The 23,174-nt window shown below is 40.1% G+C and overlaps 1 protein-coding gene across 3 annotated transcripts in view; it reads left to right on the top strand.

Annotated features, from left to right (window-relative positions):
• ORC3 (origin recognition complex subunit 3) overlaps positions 1-19,467 on the top strand; it is a 37,963-nt gene extending 18,496 nt beyond the window's left edge. For 2 of the 3 annotated variants that reach the window (XM_003204365.5, XM_085217663.1), the window contains 9 exons: positions 3,609-3,725; positions 4,590-4,669; positions 8,470-8,603; positions 11,528-11,610; positions 12,108-12,205; positions 13,245-13,386; positions 16,889-17,005; positions 18,120-18,199; positions 19,320-19,467. In XM_003204365.5, the coding sequence (XP_003204413.1) occupies positions 3,609-3,725; positions 4,590-4,669; positions 8,470-8,603; positions 11,528-11,610; positions 12,108-12,205; positions 13,245-13,386; positions 16,889-17,005; positions 18,120-18,199; positions 19,320-19,425 (957 nt within the window). In that variant the 3' untranslated portion in view covers positions 19,426-19,467. The remainder of the gene's footprint in view (positions 1-3,608; positions 3,726-4,589; positions 4,670-8,469; positions 8,604-11,527; positions 11,611-12,107; positions 12,206-13,244; positions 13,387-16,888; positions 17,006-18,119; positions 18,200-19,319) is intronic. The other variant, XM_010707641.4, reaches the window with a different exon arrangement.
• Positions 19,468-23,174: the final 3,707 nt, after the last annotated feature.

Genomic DNA, 23,174 nt, shown 5'->3' with positions numbered 1-23,174 from the left:
GCTCCTCATCCAGATGCCTCCTGAACACTGCGAGGGACGGCAACTCCACCACCTCCCTGGGCAGCCATTCCAGTGCCTGACCACTCTCTGAGAGAAAAAGTTTTCTTTATGTCTAATTTCAGTCTCCCCTGGTGCAACTTGTGGCCATTTCCTCAGGTCCTGATTGTTGCCTGGGAGAAGAGGCCAAATCCCTCCTCATCCCAACTTCCTTTCAGGAAGTTGTAGAGTGCAATGAGGTCTCCTCTGAGCCTCCTTCTCTCCAGGAGAGAAGACTGTTGTTAATGTTTGGAAGAGAGCGGGCAAATTTGTGAGTGCAATGCAATTCTAGTAGTCAAGGCTAGAGATGATTTATGTGTGACTTTCTGATCTATGGTTTTCAATGTCAAAAATAGCTTCAGCAACTGCTGCTCCCTTGCTCTTTATTCACACCTCAGCAGATGTGCCAGCGCAGCAGCTTGCATGGCTGCGGTATAAATGTGATCAGAGAAACAATCCAACTTAAATAACCTGACCAAACCCAAAAAGCTATGGAGTTTTTCTGCTGGCTTGTTTCTGCAGAATAATTTCCTCAACCTGTTCTCTCTGCAGGTGCATAAATGCTTCTGTTAAAACAGCAGGAAGGAAGGAAGGAGTGGGAATGAGCAGCAGTGACTGCTTCTTTGTTTAAACACCGCTTAATGGGCTGCTGCTTTAAAAGTTGAACATTCATCAGTATGTTTAATAAGTACAATACACTCCTTATTTCGTAAGGCCATCCCTACCCTGGAAATCTGGAAAAGAAACAGCCAGAACTCTTGTGTCTGTATGCACATGATGCTTCTGATAAATCTTACCATAAGGCATAGTTGCGATCTCTGCAATAGGAGTAGGAGTATGATTGCATTGCCAAGCTGGCAGCGTTACCTGGTTGGGGAGAAAATGCCCCACTTTAGCATTGATGAGCTGCTATTTCTTCTGTATGCCTTCCTGACCTACAGTAGCATTCCTAACTTGGGAAATACATTTAAGGATATTGTAGAAGTAGTCCTTCTTAAAAAATTTACTGTTCACTTTCAGGACCAGGTAAGCCTGCCATTCACACTCAGCAACTAAATCTGCAGTTTTCTTTCTCAGCTGCTATCTGGTATCTGTATCAGTCTTTTTTTTTTTTTTTTTTTTTTTTTTTTTTTTTTTAAATCTATGGGAGGAGTTCCACCTATTTAGAGTAATTAGGATTTAAATGCATTTGCTCTTCAGTTTCACATCCTAATTGATTTTGACTTTGTCTGAAAGTTTTTCTGACAAATTTCATTTGAAATTATGTGAGTGGGTTCATCTGTATTTATTGAAATAATGTTGCATCATCTTCTAATCATGTTTTCAATCTCTACTAAAACAGAAAGGAAAGAAACAGAATAAGCCTTCTCACTCTGTTATGTGACAAAATACAAACTGCATTTCCATTTACGTAACTGCATCAGTCTTGATCTGAGAAACCTGATAGGGGAAATACAGATGCTAGAATGCTCTTGGTTTGGGGGAGTAAGATTGATTTAGCAATATTAAACAGAACTTTCTTCTCCTGTTTTTTTTTTTTTTTTTTTTTTTTTTTGTGTGTGGTAATGATAACTCGTTTTTAGTGATTGTTCTTAGCATTAAAATACAAACCTAGCAGTGTCCATCTTCACAGAATCACAGAGTGGCCAGGGTTGGAAGGGATCTCAAGGATCATGAATCTCCAACGCCTCTGCCACAGGCAGGGCCATCAACCTCCACATTTACTACTAGACCAGGCTGCGCAGGGCTCCATCCAACCTGGCCTTGAACACCTCTAGGGATGGGGCATCCACAACCTCTCCGGGCAGCCTGTTCCAGCACCTCACCACTCTCTCTGTAAAGAACTTCCCCTGACATCCAACCTAAGTCTTCCCTCCCTCATCTTAAAACCTCTTCCCCTTGTCCTGCTATTATCTACCCTTTCAAAGAGTTGAGTCCCCTCCTGTTTATAAGCTCCCTTTAGGTACTGAAAGACTGCAGTGTGGTCACCCTGCAGCCCAGCTCCCTCAGCCTGTCTTCATAGGGGAGGTGCTCCAGTCCCCTGATCATCTTTGTGGCTCTCCTTTGAACCCTCTCCACCAGCTCCCTGTCTTTCTTGTACTGGGGCTCCACGCTTGGACGCAGTACTCCAGATGGAGCCTCACAAGAGTAGAGGGGGACAATCACCTCCTTGTCCCTGCTGGCCACCCCTCTTCTGATGGAGCCCAGGATACCATTTGCTTTCCGAGCTGCAAGAGCACACTGCTGGCTCATGTTAAGCTTTTCATCCATCAGGACCCCGAAGTCCTTCTCTGCAGGGCTGCTCTCAAGGACCGCTCCTTCCAGTCTGTATGGATGCCTGGGATTCCTCCGGCCCAAGTGCAGAACCTTGCACTTTGCTATGTTGAACCTCATCAGGTTCACCCGGGCTCACCTTTCAAGTCTGTTGAGGTCCCTCTGAATGGCATCCCTTCCGTCCGTAAGGAAGGGTCTTGGAAGTCCCACATCTTAGGGTTTTGGAAGTCATTTTAGTAATTGTTAAACTAGTGACATTTAAATTTTAATTGATAAGTCCACGAGGAGAAATGTCTTAATGGTTTTTATCATCTCAAAGGTTTTCTTAATTTCATAAAACTCTCTGCAACACCAAGTCTTTGCAGTATGTTACTTGCATCTTCCACATATTAGTTTGCCTTGTATTGCCTGCAGAGAAGGATTCATTTTTATTTTTAATCTTTGATACTCTTTAGCTTAACTTTAGAGAACTTCACTGGTTTGTTTTGTTTCATTTATTTATTATTTTTTCTATTTAGAGTCGCTCTCTGAGAGCTGAGAAAAAAGGTAGAAAATTCTGTTATTTTCTTTTGATCTTTAACTACAATCAGGGGAGAGAAGATCTTCTCATTCATAAACTTAATTGTAGTGAGCCTAAAATGCTTAAATACAGCCAGCAGAAATTTCTAGTGGGATTTTCCAGAAGCATTGCAGGTTCTTCCATGGGAAGCCAGTGATAATGAGGTGTGAACTGGTAAATTCCGTAGCAGCAGTTCCTAATTTCTTTTTCCTGATACCTGGTTTTTTGTGTGCTTGTTTTTTCCTGTTTCTGAAAATCTGAATCCATAAATAAACAAGTTGAATGAAAAGCACATAGAAGCAGCAGCTCTAGAATACTTTTCTGTGATCTGATCCTTTTATGTGTATCTCTGTGATAAAAGCAAGAGCCACCCACAATGCAAGAGAGAGAGTTTTAAAAGCGCTTGTGATAGAAAATAAAGCAATTAATAAAGACTTGACTAAATGTAGCTATGTAATTTCTCAGTACCTATTACATGTATTGTCTTGGTTTTAGGAGATATCACAACAGTTAAATATTGTTGAAAATACTTATGCTAATCAATAACAGCTCTCCAGTGAGATGGAAGAAAAAGGTTTAAAACGCAGTGTGATCGCAGGGTCTTAAGTGCAAATTGGGGATTTAAGTCACAGCACACCAGAGCATCAAAACCTCAGAGTCATTTTAAGAACTTTGTGAAGGTTTTAAACAAAGTAATGTCAGAATGACTCCTAATTGTTTCATGATCCTGTCACTGTAGGAAGCAGTGTGGAAGCTGTTAGAGGACTTGAATGTTTACCATGAAAATTATTTTCCCATTCTGAGATGTCTTCATGTTTTCACGTCTTCTCTTCCGAAGTATCCTTTGGGCAAGCAGGTGAAGTACTTTTACTCTGTTTCAGTCAAACATCTTTTGTCGTTTCCCAGCAGGACATCTGAATTAGTATTTAATCTTTTTACTTACTGTTCTGCTGTTTTGCCCCCAAGTTCTCCAACGGAGACAGATGCTTTCTTGCCATGGGAAGAGAGGAACAGCATGTGGTTTCTCTGCTGGCAGGGATGATAGCTCGTCAGTCAGCAGGAATGTGTTTGTAGAAGGAGGCAAATGTACAGATCAGCAAATGAATTGGAAAGTTGATTTTTCCCACAGCACAAATTCTCTGTATGAAGTGTGAACAGTGTATACTCTTTTACCACCTAGAAGAGTCAAACAGTCTCATTTTAGGAATCTGAGTAGCTGAGTTGTAGCAATTTTCTGTGTAAAATAAAATGATAGTAAAGGAACAGTGATAATTGCTCCTAATAGCCATACTGCTCTAATGTCAGTGATTCTCACAGTAAGCAATTTCTTCTTCCACTAAAAGAACAATATATTCTGTGCATGTGTGTTTATCTGTTCTCAATCTGCTACATGTTGTTTTTAGAGTCCATCCCTAACTACAAAATTGAGGAGTCCCAGTATTTGAGATTTAAGAGTTGTTTAGTTAGTCCCTCTGCACTGATCTGTGCAGTTATCTTCAGCTGGTTGTTTTAAACCTGGTGCAGAGCACAGACTCCAGCAATGCAGGGAAGTCAGTTGTATAAGATACTGAACGCTCTCGATTTATGCCACAGTCATTCTGTGTATTTGAGAAAGAAGCTCTAAAGAAATTACCTGTTACTTCAAAAAGCTTGTTGTAAGAGTTCTTCAGTGCTTAGCTTGTAAAAGCATTTTATTCTTTCCTCTCTTTCTGCATAACAGATCAGGGAACTGCACTGTGCATGTTTGGAAAACCGAGTGTGGGAGACAGAGGAGTATGAGTCATCACTTCAGTTAGCAAGGTGACTTTTTAATCCTTCTTTTTATCCCTTTTTTATTCTGTTTAATAGCACTGTACACATGTAGAATATCAGTTGTCTGTTATTTTGGAACTTAAAGCTGAGCACGGTACCTGTGTTGAAGATCTGCAGCTTGTAGGATTGTCTGCAAGTCCAATTGACTGCTTTCTTCATTTTGTATTCCCACTGTTTCCTATGAAACTCAGCCAGAATCTAATATTTCTTATGCCCAGTGTAAATATGCTGAAGACACTGAGAGGTATTTATATAAATGAAGCATCAGCTGTATAATTGTTAGATATTCTTTCAGTATTCTTTCAATGAACATGTTGTTATGCTGTATTTTTGAAAACTTTTTTATTAACTGTGGGTCAACCAAGTTATTAGTTGTAGTTGGCCTAAACTGTGATCCATTCTGAAAAATCTGAAAAATCAGAATCTGTTCCAAATGGCAGCTGTGGCCTTTATTTCTTATTTTGCTGCCTTTTTTTTTTTTTTTAATTCCATAAACTTCTCTTTGAGTTTGTACAGGGATTGTGCTAATTGTTACAGGACTTCAGGAGAGCTGTGTTTGTATTGTCTATCAGTGTTTAAAATTGAAAAGTCATCTAAGACAATTTCCATAATGGAAAACCTTTAAATTGCCATGCTGCAGCACAGACTTTTAAACTTTCTCCTGTCAAGTAGCTGTTTCCTGATAACTGCATTCATTCAAGCATTATTTATGTTGCTCAAGAGCTGATACAACACTGTTACCGTAACCTCCATGTTGAGAGTCTCTGCCATTGTGAGGTTTGATGTCTATAAGAAACATTCTGTCCATACTGTCCCCTTGCCAAACTGCATTTTCCCACAGCAGCCCTTTGCTGTATTTTTATCCTTATCCCATTGGAAGGATTGCTTGCTTGAGTTGTCATGTCTGCGGTCATTTCTTAATTCTTTTCTGACTCTCTTGAATCTTGACGGCGCTCAGTCGCTTATCTGCCCTTTGTCACAAATGTGTCACTGTGCTTTTCTGTTCTGTCTGTTCTGTAATATCAGTGACTCTTGGCCTTTTTTACCTCTCCTATTTTTCCTCCTATGTTTAATTTGCTTTCCTCCACTCTGAACTCATTTGCTTTCTGGTTGATGCTGCCATCAGATTCTTGTTTATTCCCTCTTTATTCTTTTTCTGTTCATCTCTCTCTTGTTTTTTTTCCCTCTAACCCTGGCAACTGCTACATGGAATTTCTGGTAGAAATAACACTGATTAGAGTAGAATAGAAAGATCAGTAATCAGAGTTATTGCTTTCATAGACGATGGGTGTTTTTTGTTGTTGTTTTTTTTTGTTTGATTTATTTTTTTGTTTTAAATCCAGAAATTCCGTCATTTTTTCTAACTTTTCACTGTGAGTTCCTTGTAAATGTTTGAAAGTCTGACTGGGATTATATTTTTTTTTTTTCAGCTTTTTCTTTATCTCCCTTGTCCCTTTTAACAAATATTTACCGCCTCTGATATTCCTGCACGGGATCTTGCTGCTGTGTTTCAGAAGGAAGTGGCAAAATGTGATCTTTGCCCTTCCACTGAATCTTCTTTTCTTTTCCCCCTTTGCTTCACTGTGGAATTTATTGACTGTTCTTTAATCTCTCTGCTTTCCTAGGGGCTGTATCACTTATTGATATTCCTTGCGCTCACTTTTCCATTCTTCTTTTCTTTTCAACATTTTCTGGAGTCATCTCTTTTTTTTTTTTTTTTTTTTTCCTTGTATTAAAAATGTTAAAATTAGAGAAGAGAGGGGATGAATGTGAGGTTTAGCAGGTAATCGGTCCAGTAAGAAGAGAGAGAATCGAGGGATGTAGGAGCATGTCTCTCTTCACTGATTATGAAGAGCAAACTGGCTTGGGCTTCTGGTCAAAATTTAGGTGGCAGAAAGTTTTAAGGACAGTCTTCCATCTGTCTGGATACTGTACTGTGTTTTTGGCTGCTGATTGCTGATGTCATTGGTCACGTGCTGCTTATCACAGTCCAGCCATTTTATATCTCTGTGTTGTTTACCTGTCTTATCAGTTCTTCAGGCAATCCTCCCTTCAGCATTCTGAAAGTGTTTCTATGGGTTTCATCCTGGCTTCCTTTCTTTTCTTTCATATGACATATGACATTACGTGTCTGAGTAATAAGAGATATTTATTGGGTGTATCTGGATGATGTGAGATTTTCTGATCCCTGGAATACCTTGCAGAAGTCTCAGGTCCAGAAGGCCAGAAAAGATCCTTTACTGTTTCCCAATGTGAAGTAACAATACTTTTACTTGTTGTTTGGGCCTCCTAGCCTTATTATCTTTGTAAACAAGTTCTTCTCTAGGTTCTCATGTCTGGGATACTTCAAGAACTCGCATATTGGAAAAAAAAAATACTAATATAAATGAATGGAAAAGAACATATTTTCCATTTGCATATCTACACATCTTGTCATCCTCTCGTCATTTTACATCCTTAACTATTGCAGTGTTTTCTCATGCCTGGAACAAGGCCACCTTGTTCATCCATTATTCTTTGCAAAACAGTAAATGTTTTGTGCCCTTTTGTGTGGTCAAGGTCGCCTTCCTTTTGTTAGCTCCTGCTGTTTTTCTGTACGGAATGAATGTATGTAAAAGCAACTGTTGCCTCGCAAAACTCCATAACCACAAATCAGATGAACATCAAATGCTAGTCAGAAACTCGAGCTTGAATTCCATTTGCCCTTCCAGACATTGACAAAGCTACCCCAGCCTCTTCTGAATGCCTCCTTAAATCTCTCTTAGACAATGTTTAGCTAACTGACATGGAGACTCACTGCTTGACACATTGACAGCCACCATTTCATAGGCTTGTTAGCATCCTTTTTTCATGTATCCACGTCTTTTCTGTCTTCTGGAATCCCTTAACTGTTATCATCTTTGTTTTGTACTTCATAAAGAAGAAGCAAAACCACACGAATAGGCTGAGTAGAGCTCTCAGAAACAGTAGCTATTACAAATGTGTGATTGTTCAGAACTGTGGTGTTTGGCAATTGCATCACATGAAAAAAGAGCCATGCATGTGTAAAGGTACTGGCTGGATGTGGTGACTTAATTCTGGAGCTCATTTATGGATATTTGCAAGGACTTGCTTTATTGTCTTTTGAATGAAGATTGTGAAACTGAGAAGTGCTTGGTGACGTTTATAAAGTGCCCTAATATATAAATAAAATGAAGTAAATGCTAGGCTGGAACTTGGACTAGATGACTTCAAGAGGTCCTTTTCAACCTAAATGATTCTGTGATTCTAGGAGTGGTTGGGTGGTACCAATTAAATACAGAAAGCAGTAAATCCAGTTTAGTTTGAGAACTCGTTTTGAATCACAGAGAGTAATCAACTCCTTGCATGGGTAAATGTATATTGTCCTGTCCCAGCTAAAACTAAGACATTCTGATTTCATAATATACCATCTTCTTTGGAATCAGTTTTAAATCCTAGTATATTTTTGTAATGGGGTTCATAGTTTCAAAAGATATAGATTCTCAAAACTTATAACTATATCCACTGAGGTTTTTTTGTGCAGAGTATTAGAAGAAGTTTCCTCATCAGCCCTATAGAAAAATGGTAAGTACATCTGTCCAAAGCAGTTTTGTTTATTTGCATTTGTTTGATATCTCTTAATGTCAAAAAAGGAAAAAACTTGTCTTTACAGAGGTTTTCTCTTTTAAAAGGATTTTTTTCTACCTATTTTTAACTTTTTTTTTTTTTTTCAGTTAAGAACATTGGAAGATGTTTCATCATTCTGTGTCCATAATTGTGTCTTTTAGGATGCTGAACAAGTCTGATTTGGTAACCATGCTTCAAAAGTGTGTGGAAATTCTTGTGTCATCTCCTGGAAGGGAGTTTGATGAGATAGTAGAGAAGCTGAAGGAGTTCTTGACCCAGTTTCAGAAACTAGAAGGTGGGTGTGCATCGTCATACGTTCCCTTGCAGATTAAACTGAAACTGTTCTATAATTGGACAAATGGTATTTTTCCTGGTAATATTCTCTCATTACGTCAAGTTGTCAGATATTTCAAGATTGTTTTTAAATACAAGACACAATTAAGACATGTTTATATGCTTTATTGGTTTGCGGTTCATGCTTTTCTAAGGCAGAAGAGTGATGTAAGATAAGAAATTGGACAGATCAGCAAACATTACTCACTAAATCTGTCATGTGTGTATTCTGAGCATTTTACCAGATGTTGCAATTACTAAAAATATTTAACAAAACAGTTTTTGAAAGATAAACAGAGGCAGATTTCCTTCTGAGGTGGTATTCAGTCCAAATGTATATAAAGTTGTTGCACTAACCTTCAGTTGGATTCACACAAAACTAGACCAGTGTTGGTTGTCATGGCCCTGTTGACATACTGTAACTTCTCTTGCCCCCTCTAGCTGGTTACTCACAGTAGGGGGACACTATGGAAACTAAAATGCGAATGAACAGCAGTTTTCCATCTTTCAGAGACAAGTTAACAAAAAATGCCATATTCCATCAGATGCAGGAACTGATGTATTCCAGCATTTGTCTGGAATTGGAATTTGGTTCTTTTCTTTGAACTGTAAAGAAGTGCTCGCTCCTGTTTCTCTTTTGAATATAAAGTGGCTACCATCTCATCTCTTGTATGTGTCTTAAATGGAGGTCATTGTCAGTTGGAGCTGCAACACTCCATTTGGCTAAGTAGGCTAAGCTTGGCTTGTTTAGAAGAAAAATTGTTGTTTTTTTTTTGTCTGTACCATGTAATTGTGGAAAGATGCAGCAATGTCAGGGCTGTGGTACAGGAACGAGATGATTGCTTTAAAAATAAATGTGTGTTTCACTGAAGATGCTGGCACTGAAGATCCTGAACTACACTGGAAAACCTAATGGTTGATCTAATTTGGAAAATTAAAATAAAAGCACTTTAAAATGTAAAATTTCCAGAAGTATTCAATCAAATAGTTGCATTTTTACCTTGGGGGGATACAGAAAAACAAGATGAAAGAAATGAGAATACAGCAACACACGGAACTGTGAGACGAAAAGTCAGTATTTATTTCAAATGATGATTTGAAGAAGTTTTTAAAACGAGGAAGGTCTAATGAGTCCATGAATTATCTTAGTTTGCTTTCAAAGAGGATTTAAGCTATGAAGTGAGAGGGGGAAATTAAAATAAGCCGTAAATGAGTAGTAGGCTGCTGAGTTAGGTGACTTCCTGTAGTTTCTGTGGTCATGCTGATCTTTAGCTGAACTTTTCTGCCAAAAATGTTGTGTACCTGGTTCTCCGTCAAAGCCCCAGTGAAAGCATGATCCCAAATGGTTCCAAATGGTTTTCTTGTTGTTTCTTGTTGTTCTTTCTCAGACTGCCTAATGAATTAGAAAAAATCAAAGCTTGAATCTTGAGGAAAGAAAATACCTTCATGTTGGGTCTATTTTGATAGGAGAATTAATTAAAAATACAAACATCAGATACAATTCTACTTATCCCAAAATTCCAAGATAATACATTTTTTGCCATTCAATGATAAGGGGGTCTTTTGAAAGCCTTTCGGCTTTGGAATTGCTCTGATAGCAATTTGGTAATGGGGCTGATAACATCACTTTTTTTTTTCTTTTTTAACCTTTTCACAAGAAAGAATGTGTTGAGAAATGGATGTATATTCATACACGTGCTGTTAACACTGAACTGGAGGAAGAAAAGATGAGATTCTTTTTAAATATGCATTTTAATGATCAGTTCTTTAGAGTACAGTTAGTTGATATCGTGGACCAGAACATTTTAATAGCTTTCAATAAAAATTGAAGTCATTAGTTAGTTTTAGACACTTAGCCAGCTTTTTTTTTCTCAAGAACTAAGAATTGCTATAATCAGCACTGCAAGATGTTTATTGAAATTGGTATTCTGTAACATTGAAACTAGACAGCAGTCTGCAATCCTGCTCTTTTACTGGTGTGTTTTGAAGTGCCAACTCTAGAGGATAATTTTTTTGTTTTCTATTAGACCTTTTCTGTTCATACCGAGGGAACTGCAATGATGATTTTGTTGACACCTTTCTGTAGGGCAGTAGAAAATATCAATTCATTCTATGTAGATCATCAACAAGCTTTGTATACGATGATTGTTATTGCTGGTGGGAGCTTTACCTGTGATCTGTAGGTGGAATCTCCATCTTGGTAACATCTTTGTCCATAAGTAAGGCAAGAAGGCTAGTTACATTATGATTAGGACATAACCTTTATTGTTCAGTGTGGCCTTGATTGTTCTGTCAGAGGTTTTGCTTGTTTGTTTTCAACATAAAAAAAACCCTAATTAATGATGGAATTGATCAATGAACTGTATGACTATGAAAATAAAATTTGCTTCTAAATTAAGATGAAAATAGACCTGGACAGTGAAATACATGAGCAGGTTTTCCGTTTACTACTCTGGTTGCTGTTTTTACATTTAGTGGGTGGACTTATTTCCTATTTGGTATTTGTTGCAAACGTAAAGGAAAAGAAATGCAGTGTATGACACTTCTTGAAAGTTCATTAAGCATCGATACTGTCTTGCACTAATCTGTCCTGTCTACAAATGCTGAGATTATGACCCTGAATGACCTAAGTGGATTTCAGGTGATGTGCAAGGCTTGTGCGTGATCTTTTCTCAGGGATGCATTGCTTCACTTAATAACTGTTGGATGAGCTGCACTGCTGACTCCTTTTTAACAATTTCTTACAAGGGCAAGACTGAAGCTGCCTGTGTTAGGTCTGTGAACAGGTAACTCTGAACGCTTCTCAAATTGCTTGGGTTAGGAGGTTACTATAGGTATGGAGGAAGAGTTTACCCCACGTAATAAACATGAGTTGTGTTCCCGTAGCAGAAGCTTACCAAGAACGAGATGAATCCGTATCGCCACAAAAAGAGCTCCAGAAGAAGACAAATCTTTTTAATCTTCAGAAGGTTAGGCCTGCATTGACTTTACTCACTAGTTCTTTAACTGAATGTTTCTTTAGATGTATTTGTCCATGGTTATGTCTTTCCTGCTTGCTGGAGCTCTGAGTAAAGGTTGTGTATAAGTAATTCTTCTGCAAAATGAAGTAATAATACCAACCGTGTGTGTCAAGCCTACCTGATGTGTAGAAAATGATAGAAAATATCTGTCATTAACTAGGATCTTAACATGCAAATTAGCAGATTTCTTTGTATTTGACTTGTAAATTATGCTTCTGCTTAACCCACATCTCTTCAAGCTTCAGGCCTGAAGAACTTTCGTAACTCCTACCAGTTTGAGAACTGGATACACTGGCCTAAATAAACGTAACTGCATGATCGCATTTCTTAACATCATCGATGAAGACATGCCAGCAAAAATTAATTATACATGTTCAACATGTAGATTGTGTTCTCCAGAGAGTAACTACCTCCCATGTAGTTTTATGCACTGCTTTTTTTTAAAGACTTTATTGGAGTTGAAGGAATCAAGGCGGTCTAAGAAACTGACCAAGTTTGAAATGCTTCGTTTTGAAGTTGTTGACTATATAGACAGTCTTGTAAGGTGAGTTTCCTGTTTGATATTTCTGTGTTGATTTGCACTATATGCTAAAAGAGAAATTTTGCTAACAAGTTAGCATGGGAATAAGTCTTATCAAAATTGTCCCTTGGTCCCTGTGGTATGAGGCTTTCCATTCCCCCCTCCCCCCAGTCTTTCTTTCATGAGCACTCTTCCAACCATTTATTTTCAATAGATTAGTAGAAGTTAATTGGCACATGAACTGAGAAACTTATTTTGGAGAATAAAGTTATGGGGAGGACTGAGTGTACATGATGAAAATTAAGCCAAGAGTTTTCATTCTAATCTTTGCTGATCTGTTCTCTTCATGAAACTGCATAGATGCCATTTTGGGAACTGTTTAGCAAGGAAGGCGTAGCAAATAGAATCTTGCAGGCAGTAAGATAGCAGGAAATTTGAAAGACCTGGGGTGTGTGGGTTAAGAGATGAAGGCACTTATTACTGTACAGCTTTAGTAAAGGGAAGTTGTGGGCTGAGAGTGTGTGGTGGCATGATTGGGAATAGAGAAGCTAATAGAAGTATGACTGAGCCAAGAAAAAAGAAAAAAAGCTTCATATTTGAAGGTAGAGTTGAGCAAAGACTCATCAGGATGCCTCAAGATGGATAAGTAAGATCTGTGGAGTAGAGTTACATGACTGGTGATAGCAAAAATGCTTATTTTTGTATTTTTCTCGGCCAGCTAGAATTCTAAATTAAATCCATTAGACTAAATCTATTAGATCAAGAAATCTTTAGATGTACTGAGGGACATGGTGTAGCGAGGAAGTATTGTTGTTAGGGGGATGGTTGGACTGGAGGATCTTTTCCAACCTTGGTGATTCTTCAATTATATGATGTAGAGTTGATAATCATTGACTCCTTTGCTTTGAAATTCATTTTAGCCCCGTTCATCTTGGTTTTTGAGATCTGTCAGTATTGGCCATAACGCATTCTTGTAGTCTCCGACTGCAGTAGAGTTCTGTTTTCCTTTAAGGTAAAGCCTGTATCTCACCTCCTCGCCCCATACCTCCTGTTATTTTTTCAGACGTTACCTTGTTCCAGCAGACCACAAGACTCTGCATGAGATTGTGTATTTCAACACAGCCAGTGTTCTCCGCGAGCACTTGAACGCTGCCCCGAGGATTGCACTGCACACAGCTTTGAATAACCCATACTCCTACCTGAAGGTAAGAAACAAGGGGGTTGTTTGCAGTGCTGGAATAGTTTCTCAAGACTGTACACGAGGATGATGTTAAAGACTTACTTTTGCTGTTTCATGTAGTTTGGCACACGGCCAGCTGTTTTGTAGAGCAATGATAAGCAACTGGGAATTTTGCTACAAGCTGGGGAATCTGTCTGGCTGAAATAAAGAAGCAGAATATGGAAAGAGTTTTATATGGGAAAGCTGTTTTCCAAAGCCTGTTCTAGTTATGATCTTCTCTATTACAGTTGTTATGAATGGGAGGACTGCATCCATGGGGGGAAAAATAGTGTCTATGGCTTTTTCCAGAGACGTCCTTTGCAGGGTTGGTCACAGTCCTCACTGCATAGACTTGCAGACATGCTGTAAGGCACAGGCTCTGCTCAGTGTAGTGAGGAAATTTACAGTAGATGTGATGAAAATTACAAAGGGGATTTAATTGAGTCTGTTTTGTTGTACGTTTACTTTAATATCTGCTGTGAATTGATATCCTGTCTACTGTGAGCCCAAGAAAAGGATTGTTATGGATTCTGTTAGTTAAGCTGACCTTTATCTAGAGAAAAAAAAAAAGCCCTTTTCCCTCTTCTTTCTTACATCAAATTCATGTGGTGGAAAGAAATTCATATGAAGGAAGGAAGGGAATAGCACAGGATTTGGAGAAGGAGTAAATGTTTATTTACTTTTGTCCTTGATTAGAGATGAAACACAGAGTTATCCTCATGTCCTAACGTTCCTCTTAAAAAGTTAAAGAGGACACTGGTTTTATCTGTGTCTGGGTGCTTATTTGTTACTTGAGTTGAAGTCAACACTTAATAATCAGAAACCAGAAAGAAAAAGATCAATCTTTGAAATCTGCAGCACAGTTTGGTTTGGGTTTGTTGGCACTGTGCTTCTCTTTGAAAAAGAGTTGTCAGTTGTCAGTTTTGCTGTGTGCAAAGTTTTACTAAAATCACCTGAAGACCTTTTTGGTGAAGATGGAAGCAAGTGGGCTTACCATAAAAGAGACCTTGAATATAAACATCAGTCATGGTTTTCTAAAACATGTAATGATTAGGAGAGCTAGCAAAATCTGGCTACTGATGTGTTTAATAAGTATTCTCTTTGATGAATTGATAGGACGTAAAGTCCTCTATCATCCTGCACTTCACTCTTCGACATACTTCAACATGTTTTTGACATTTGAGGTGAAAGTTTTGGTATAGTTTCTAGTAGCAGCACTATTCAGCAAGTACTTTGCTTAGCATTTTAATCCGTGTGAGTCACGGGAATTATTTTTCTGAATCGTATCCACAACTTCCACATGACTTGTTCTTTCCTGGGATGTGACCAGAGCAAAGTTCTTTAGAGCTGTTCCTACCAGAAGGCCAGGACAGGAAAGGATCTGCTTCACTGGAGTACCAGCAAATGATTAACGACGCGATGCATTTCTTACAGGAGTCCAGTCCAGTGATTTATTTCACTAACTGTGAACTAGAGGTCAGATTTATTCTGAGAAGAAACATGCACAAAACCATGTGTCATTCTGTTTTCATTGATCCCTTGAAAATCCAGCAAGTTGGAACTTGGAGTATCAGCAGCTCACTGCTTAGAATTGTATCAGCACAAGAAGATGTCATTTTTGGATATTTCTAGGGTTTAGGTGATCTTGGAAGTTTTGTTCTTGACCTTGTGCAGAAAGGGCAATTTTTCACCTTGATCTCAAGGAAGAAGCCCTACTGTAAAACAAAAATCCTTGAGTTGCAATTGAACTCTTGTACAGGAAAAGGGGATACAAGCACTTAGGAACACTTTAGGAAACGTGACAATGCTGTATCCAGAGCAAGGCTGAGGATGTTCTGTCTGGCCCCTGGGGTGGGATCAAGCAACATGAGAAGTCCCAAGAGTAAGCTGAGTTGTTCCCATCCCATAGCCTTCACTTTCTGAAGCAGCAGCTCTGAGCTCCATAGCGGGGTTCACAACTGGCTGCTCCTCTTCCAGCAGCTTCCTGCTTGTTGCTCTGGTGGTGCCCTACAGGGACAGCTCGGGTGCTTTCTTCCCCACAGATCTGCTGTAATACTTGCTGGGTGCTCTGCTAAGCCACTTAGGGTTTTTACCAGCTATCAAGCTGGTATTCAAAACAAAACAAAAGCCCTAACAGCGGGCAGGGAATCATTTGTGTAAGATTAGAAAATCAGTGCAAAGTGTCCAACAGTGCCACGGTCAGCACAAGGGGTGAGTGGTGGGAAGGCAGAGTTGGGAGAGGTAGCAGAGGGGAAAGGAGGAGCAGAGCTGCCCCTCTGAGCACTGCTGAGCATTCAGGTCGCCTCGAAGCGGAGCTTGGCTGTGCCATTTGGTAATGCAGCAGTGTTGGGAACTAGGGCAGCATACCATCACAGTTTGAGGTTTTAGCTGCAGTGTTGGATTTATTTGGAGGCCATCTTAGCTAACATCAGCAGCTTTTGTGTTCTCTGGAAAATAAAACAAAATAAACTTGGAAATTGTTAGATATTCTGGTCACTGTGAAATGCCTCAGAAGCGTTGGAATCCATATGCAATCTGAGTCTCAAAAATTGCAGAACTGTGATGTGTAAAATGTAAACTGGAAATTCTTGAGCAAAGCTGTGGTTTTTGCCCAGCTGCCTTTCCTATCTTGAAAAGCTTTCATTTATGAAGGCACCCTTGCTAGGGCTTTACGGACTTCCCAACTCTGGCATATTTGCTGCCATGTTTTATTAGTATATAAAAGCATTTTAACAAAAAAATTTCTGGGAACTGAAAGGAATAATCAGTAATGGTTTTGTTAAGGGAGTTGGCTTCTTAGCGTGTGTGAAACTGAAAATTGAACAAAAATTACCAACTGAGATGAAATACCCTGCAGCCATGCACAGACTTTTTCTTCTAGCTCAAATGGCTCTTTTACTCATAAATGGTTCAGTGCTGATGACCTCGATTTCCCAACATACAGAACAGCTTGTGAGACATCAGACTTCTGCTTTTATAGGTCTTGAGTATAAAGCCAGAGAGAAATGACTGTGACATTTGAAAGATAAAGGTCTGAGATGAGGAAAGCAATTTTGCTTTTTAGTCCGTGTGATCTGTGTTACGACTTTCTCTTTCCTTTCTGGAGTGGATGTGGGGGGAGATGGGATACCTTTTTAATTACTACATGGTAAAAGTCTGAGATAAAAAGTGACACGTTTCTCTCCCTGAATCCATAGAGCAGGCCATGTCTCTGAGATACGTGAACAGAGCTAGAAAGAGAAATAAGAAAAGCCAGATCAGATAAGTGTTCAAATAGAGAATGAAGAAGTAGTTGGGGGAGGGGCTTGTTTTAATGGTGTTTTCTGTTTTTTCTTCTTTGCACCATCAACTTCTCGCTGAACACATAAGCAGCAAATATTTGGTTAAAATACCTACCGTGTGCATTTCCTGAAATAATGTTATATTTAGCACTAGAGATTGTTGAAGATTAAAGACTGACCAAAATCACTGTCTTTGGTTTTCATCAGAGTGAAGCACTGAAAAGTGATGGAGGAAGCATTTCTAACAAAGCCCCCGACATATGCATTGCCTACAAGCTTCATTTGGAGTGTGGCAGATTGATTAACCTCGTGGATTGGTTAGAGGTATGTAACAGTGCAAACCGTGCCTGTGCCTGCTTGCAGTATTCTGCTGATTTACTTTTCTGCTGCTTATCTGCTCTTGTTTAGTGCCTCTTTTGACAACTGAGCTCACTGAATGCCTCAGTTTTCCCCTGTGCAAGAAAGCACACTGTCTCCAGGTCACTGGCCTGGAGAGTTTTCATAGAATCATAGAATGGCCTGGGTTAAAAAGGACCTTAAAGATCACCTAGTTTCAGCCCTCCTGCTACGGGCAGGTCCTCTGCCTACTGTGAATCTTTCATTTCCAGCGCTATTACTCTGTGAGGAAGTTCTTCTGCTTCCTTTTATGTGTGGTGCAGATGAGATGTTATGCTTCACAAAGCTACCTTTTCCCCCCTTGATGTATTTTGGGATATTTTCATGGAAATGAGCAAGTGCTGCCATTGAAGTGTGTGCTCTGGGGGCAGAATGCTTATGCGAGGGAAGACCAAAGCTTCAAGCTTGAAACCCTGTTCCATACCAAAACCAGAGAATATAAAAAGAGAATGTGCATAAATTACATATTCTCTATTACTCCCTTACAACCTTATTTCCCATGTTTCTCTGTATTCTGGAAGTCCAACTGGTTTCCGTGAGCACTGTGAGTGTTTAGCAACCACATCTTGTAGGCACCTGCAACCCACAGGCCCACACCATTCGTTTTCCTTGTTCTGAATGTGCTTCATTTGCTGCTGCCTTGTTTGGGTATTTGAAGAGGATGCAGACATCAGCTCCCTATCAAGCCTCCTCATGTCACTGACTTTTATAGATCTCTCTACAGCCAAGTTAATCTTTCCAGATTGTTTAAACTGTCTTGCTTTCTGTATTTTTTTTTTTACTCAGAACAGGTCAGGAACTAGAATTTAAAATGTAAGCATCCAAGTTCATAGGGTGACATTCTTTCCTTCTGTATTTCTGTGATGGTAACATGTAACCTCGCTTGCTGTTTGGATTGCTGTGAAGATGACATTCTCATGGAGCTACTATTCCAAGATCTCATTCCTCCCAAGTGACAGTGCTTAGCTCAAAGCTCATTCTTTTAAATGAAGCTCCATCTGTTGATGAGATGGTTAGCTCTGTGCTGCTTTTCCCTTTCCAGGCTTTCTCCACTGTGGTGACGGCAGCTGAGGGACCGACTGCAGATGCAGCTTCCTCAGACCAGGTGGATGATGTTATACAGTATCCTTTCTCATTTCTGTCTCAAATTTGGCTTTCAACCGCTTACAGGATTAGTATAAGATTTTTGAAATGCAGCTGCAGGAAAAAAACAAGACAACTAATTTAGGCAGTCTTAATGTAATGAAAATGTCACAGAAATAGATCTCCAGAGGTACCTGGGCTGGAGGCTGTGAAGTTAAGAGCAGCTTTTGACCGAAGGAGCATTTTGGATCTGAAAGGGAAGCAACAGACCTTGCACGATGAAGCTACTCTATTGAGTTAAATCATCTGAGAGTTGGTACATCTGCGTGTACAGGGAGAGAGGGAAAAGATGGTAGGAATCTGTGCCCTGGAGGGGAGGTGAAGAGATGGCAGGTTGTTATGAGGAAAATGGAAGCAGTAGCAAAGGAAATGCTTACACAGTATTATCTCTGCAGAAACTGGAAGTTCTGGCACCTCAAAGCTGAGAATTTTAATTCATGTGAATCATTCATTCTGTTTCTCACTTAGTCCTGATTCTGAAGCAAAGCCTGCAGAATATCTGAAGAATGAGCATTAGAACCAAAACTGCTGGCTGCAAGTAGTGCTGCCACAGGGATGAACAGTTGTATAAGAGGAGACCTAACTACAGGGAGAACATCCGTATGCTGTAATGCCACGCCTGTCCTTCCTTCAGGTAGTTAACACAAAAGCTAAGTTCTGTTTATCTCACAGTCATAGAGCTGTGTCAGGAATGATGCAGTAAGGATATAATGAATAGCGAGTAAAGAAAAGCTGATGCTCTTTTATGAAACCACCAAAAAAAAAATCTATAATGACTTATCTTCCTATTTTCTTGTCAAGGGACACTCTTCTGAGAGAATTAATATCTTTGTAGGTTTTATGCTTTTCTTAGCAGTGTGTAAAAGAACTCTTCCTTTGCTACTACACTGTATTCAGGTGGCAAGAAGAAATACTGGTTGAATATTTGTGCTTCCATAGGCTGGCCATGCTCTGTCCTCACTGCCAACACTTTTAGCGTGCAATACAATCTTTTGTGTCATGGATGCATACTGTAACTTAGAAGTCTTTTCCTCTGTAACATAATGGTTTCTCTGTCAATTACTGCCATAAAAAGAGTTTCCTTTACAGACACGTCCAGCGCCCGTTTTATTCGAGCTGTTTCTGAACTGGAACTCCTGGGCTTTATAAAGCCCAGCAAGCAGAAAACGGATCACGTGGCACGGCTGACCTGGGGAGGCTGTTAATGTGCCACCACAACCTTAATAAAGCTGTTCTTTGTAACCTGGTGCAATGGCTGTGCTCCCACTAAACCAGTCTTTGTGTAACTGAGTCAGTGTTGGGGATGACTGAATGCTGAGCTGTGTTCTGAGTGCTCGGAGGAACTTCAGTAACCATTTTGTTTTTAAACATCTGCTTCCATACTGTAATGTACTGCTCATGATCCAAGTACTGCAGCATTGCACTCATTTTAATCTTCTTTGATGTATGATAGTTAACGCTATACTGATATAATTCAGGCTTCCAAGCCAAAATGAGAACACTGGATGACTGGATGTGTCAGCTGCAGCAGTGATGAAGCAGCAGCATTAACTTGCTCATGATCTGATAGTAATTGAATCATCATTTTATAATCATCATTATAAAATGCACTCCAGATCCTTGAACTACACATTTAAACTCAGTACAGTAAAAAAAGACACCGAACTCCCACCCTCAGCAGCTGCTCTGCGTCCTTCAAACTAGAAGTCATCATAGCACCTTGAAAAACTTGATCAGAAGGAAGAGGAAGGGATGGAATTATGAGAATACAGGTGTTTGTTCTCTGTGAAAAGAAGCAAGCTGTACATTGTTCCAGTGAAGCTGACCAGCACTAGCTGATTTGCTGTCGGGAATTTGTGTCATCTATTGGCTAGGAGCAGTAAAGCGCTGCTCTCCTGGTATCTTCAGCCACTAACTGCCTTGGGGACACATCCTGTGAAGGCACTTGACCCTGCAGTGAGGAAGCCAGGACGCTGAGCTGGAGCCCTGGCACTGCCCAAGTGGCCCCTTTTTTCTTTGCCATGCACAAGCTATGCTACATGTCTTACTCGTCAAGCTTTGACTTTACTCACTCAAATTTGGGCAGAAAATGTGTTCATGCTGATGTCATCGTCCCATTTTCCAATCATAGAAAAACCCTTCCAAACCAACAAGGAAAAGCTGCTTTTCCCTCCAGAACAGGGTGAATGTCTGCTATGCACGATAAACAAGATAGTCCCCAGGCTGCAGCAGTTCAGCCGTATGGGAGGAGCCTTCAGCTCAGCCTTTATCAGCCAGCAAAGGGCTGCATTGTTAGAAAAACATTTAGACTGTGCTAAGCTAAATGGTAAATACTCAGCTTTTTGCAAAAGACTATTTCACCAAAGAACACCTTCCAGACTCTCAGCTGAGTGCCTCTGCTTTCCTTTGGTTGGAGCACTGGGTGCAGACATTCAGCTCTCACTGGAATCCTGATGCTTCCCCCTCTGCTGCATTGTACTCCAGCCTTCATACAGCAGTTGGGAACGATAGCACAGAGCTCTGAAGTTTGAATCACATGAGTAAAATACAGCTGTGCTAGAACAGGGTAAGTCAGTCCTATCACAAAAACCTAGAACTTACTTAAGCTATTTTCCAAGAGCGGACAGAAGTTATGTTAAAGTATCCTGAGAAAGAACAGGAACTACGTATTTTTGAGTCTTTCCTACTGCAAAGATAAAAGTAACGCTTCCTGCTGTTCATACGTTCTGAATGGTGTCAAGGCTGAGCAAGAAGAGTTATCAGCCTTTACCATCCTAACCCTGCAACGTGGGAAACATCTCGACAAAAACTCAAAGCAAGAACTTCCAGGATCTCATGGTACAACTGAAATTCCCCCTCTCCCACCAAATCGACTCAAGAGCCCAAGCTGGGGGCACCGGCCGTGCTCTGTGGTCTTTGTACTTGTGAGATTTCCAAGCAGAAAGGAAATTTCAGTAGTTGTGGAATGCTACATAAGCGTTCTGTGTTCTCAACCTGACCTATATATCATGCAAGTACACTTGAAAAATGGAAGTGAGCAGCAGAACAGCCCAACATCTGACTGCTCAGCAGGACGTGCAGCCAAGTGCACCTCACACTGCCTGCAACCTGCCACCTAATGTAGCCAAATGCAAGACTGAGCCCCAACAGCTCACTTTCAGACCTAAAGAGCTCAAATATTTAGTAATAAAGGGAAGCAATCTGAAACAGTACGCGATGTGCCCATGTAGAATGCATCTGTCTTCTCTCAACATTTTTACTACTGTTTCTTGTAAATACTCAAAACTCACCCTTGCTTACCGTAGCTGACACGTACTGTATTCAATGCCCACAGCTTTCAGCAATACTGCAGAAACCTTAACCCTGAACGTTCACTGTTGAAATAATTTACTGTTTTTCTCTGCTGTAACATTTGAAGGTTTTTGCTGTTCCTTGATAACCTCTTTGCTGATTTCAAACACAAGACACTTAAGAAGGTAAACAGTGAAAGATCCTATTGCAACAGTAAAGCAGAACAAACCACTGCTAAAGCCGAACATTCATCCTCACATATTTCATCTGAGAATTACTTCTCTGCAAAGTCATGAGCAGTACTCCACAATGAGAGCACAAACCAGCTGTGGAATCACACAGGTAAATCCTTCCCAATGACCAGCTCGTGACCAGAGCGAGCCTTCACAGCACAGCTCCTACCCACACTGCGGTAACAGTCCTGCTGTGTAAGACTACATAGCAGGTTGCGAGCACCAGCACAGGACTGCACACATCTCCTTCCTTTTCAGCCTTGAAAAACGCTGAAGAATCTTTATGGTTATGTGCTTCCTTATCTAGACAAAAATCAACACACAGAATGCACATGCTGCTTTCTCACTTTACAGTAACCAAAGTCTGCCTGGAAAGACTTTAATCTTAAAAACAGGTTAACCAAGATCTTTAACACTGCAAAGCTGCAGTGAACTGCCCTCTATTTGCTTTTGGACTGCAGATACATACAAGTAAGGGAAGAAGAAAAAGTGACTCTTACCCTTTTCTAACGTATCTCTAAGCCCTCCACAACACCTCTGAAAAGCCTCCAAAGCAGATGTGTCCTTTAAGCACCACCAGACTCCATCACATAACCACAGTAAAAAAGCAGCCAACCATTTTCCCCCCAATGAGCATGCTACCTATTCCAAGCCTGTTGTGTGACAGTCATCGCATCAGCTATCAATCACTGAGCTTAAAGAAAGGAGCCCATCCAAGCAGCAGGTGAAAAAAGACTTCAAAGAATGAGAATGCGACCTTATTTTCCAAGCAGGCGCAGATGAAGCATACCACAGCTATGATGCACAGGCACCCGTGTGGCATTCTTCTGCCAGCAGGCTGTTTACTATGCATGAATGTGGGGCAGCACAGGAATAACTGGGTGCTAGCATGACATCACTTCTTGTTTCTAATGGCTCTTAATATCCTGAAAGTTAAGATAAGCTGAGACACAATCACAACAGCTGTTATTTTAATTCTACTGCCAATTCTCAGGCACGTACTGTTTTCTATCAAGTCAGAACAAGGACCTTTGGAACACAGGTGATAAAGGAGATGCATGAGGCTGCTGGAATTGTGCAGTGGTCCATCTGGGAGCCATGGCTTTCCTTGCCTGGACAAGGTGAACACCTGGAAACCTGAGAAGGAGCAAGGAAGGGGCTGAGAACCCCAAGGCAGAAAACAGAAGTGACAGCCCCCGACAGTTTTGTCATTACATTCAGCAATGGAAGACCCAAAAGTAACAGAATTCTTATCTCAACCGTTCTGAAATACAGTTAAAAAGAAAATATTCTTTCTAGAAGTTAGATAAAGTCAAATAGGCTTTGGGAAAGCATGCAGAAAATAGATACTGTGGCTTTGTGTGTAGTTCTGCACCTATGTCACTACTAAAGGAAATAAAATTCATGAAGACGCAGAACTCACAGGGCTT

This window comes from Meleagris gallopavo, chromosome 2 (genome assembly GCF_905368555.1).
Source record: "Meleagris gallopavo chromosome 2, MGAL_WU_HG_1.1, whole genome shotgun sequence".
Classification (NCBI taxonomy): Eukaryota; Metazoa; Chordata; class Aves; order Galliformes; family Phasianidae; genus Meleagris; species Meleagris gallopavo.
Note: the sequence above shows the minus strand (reverse complement) of the source record. Positions and strands in the feature narration are given on the sequence as shown.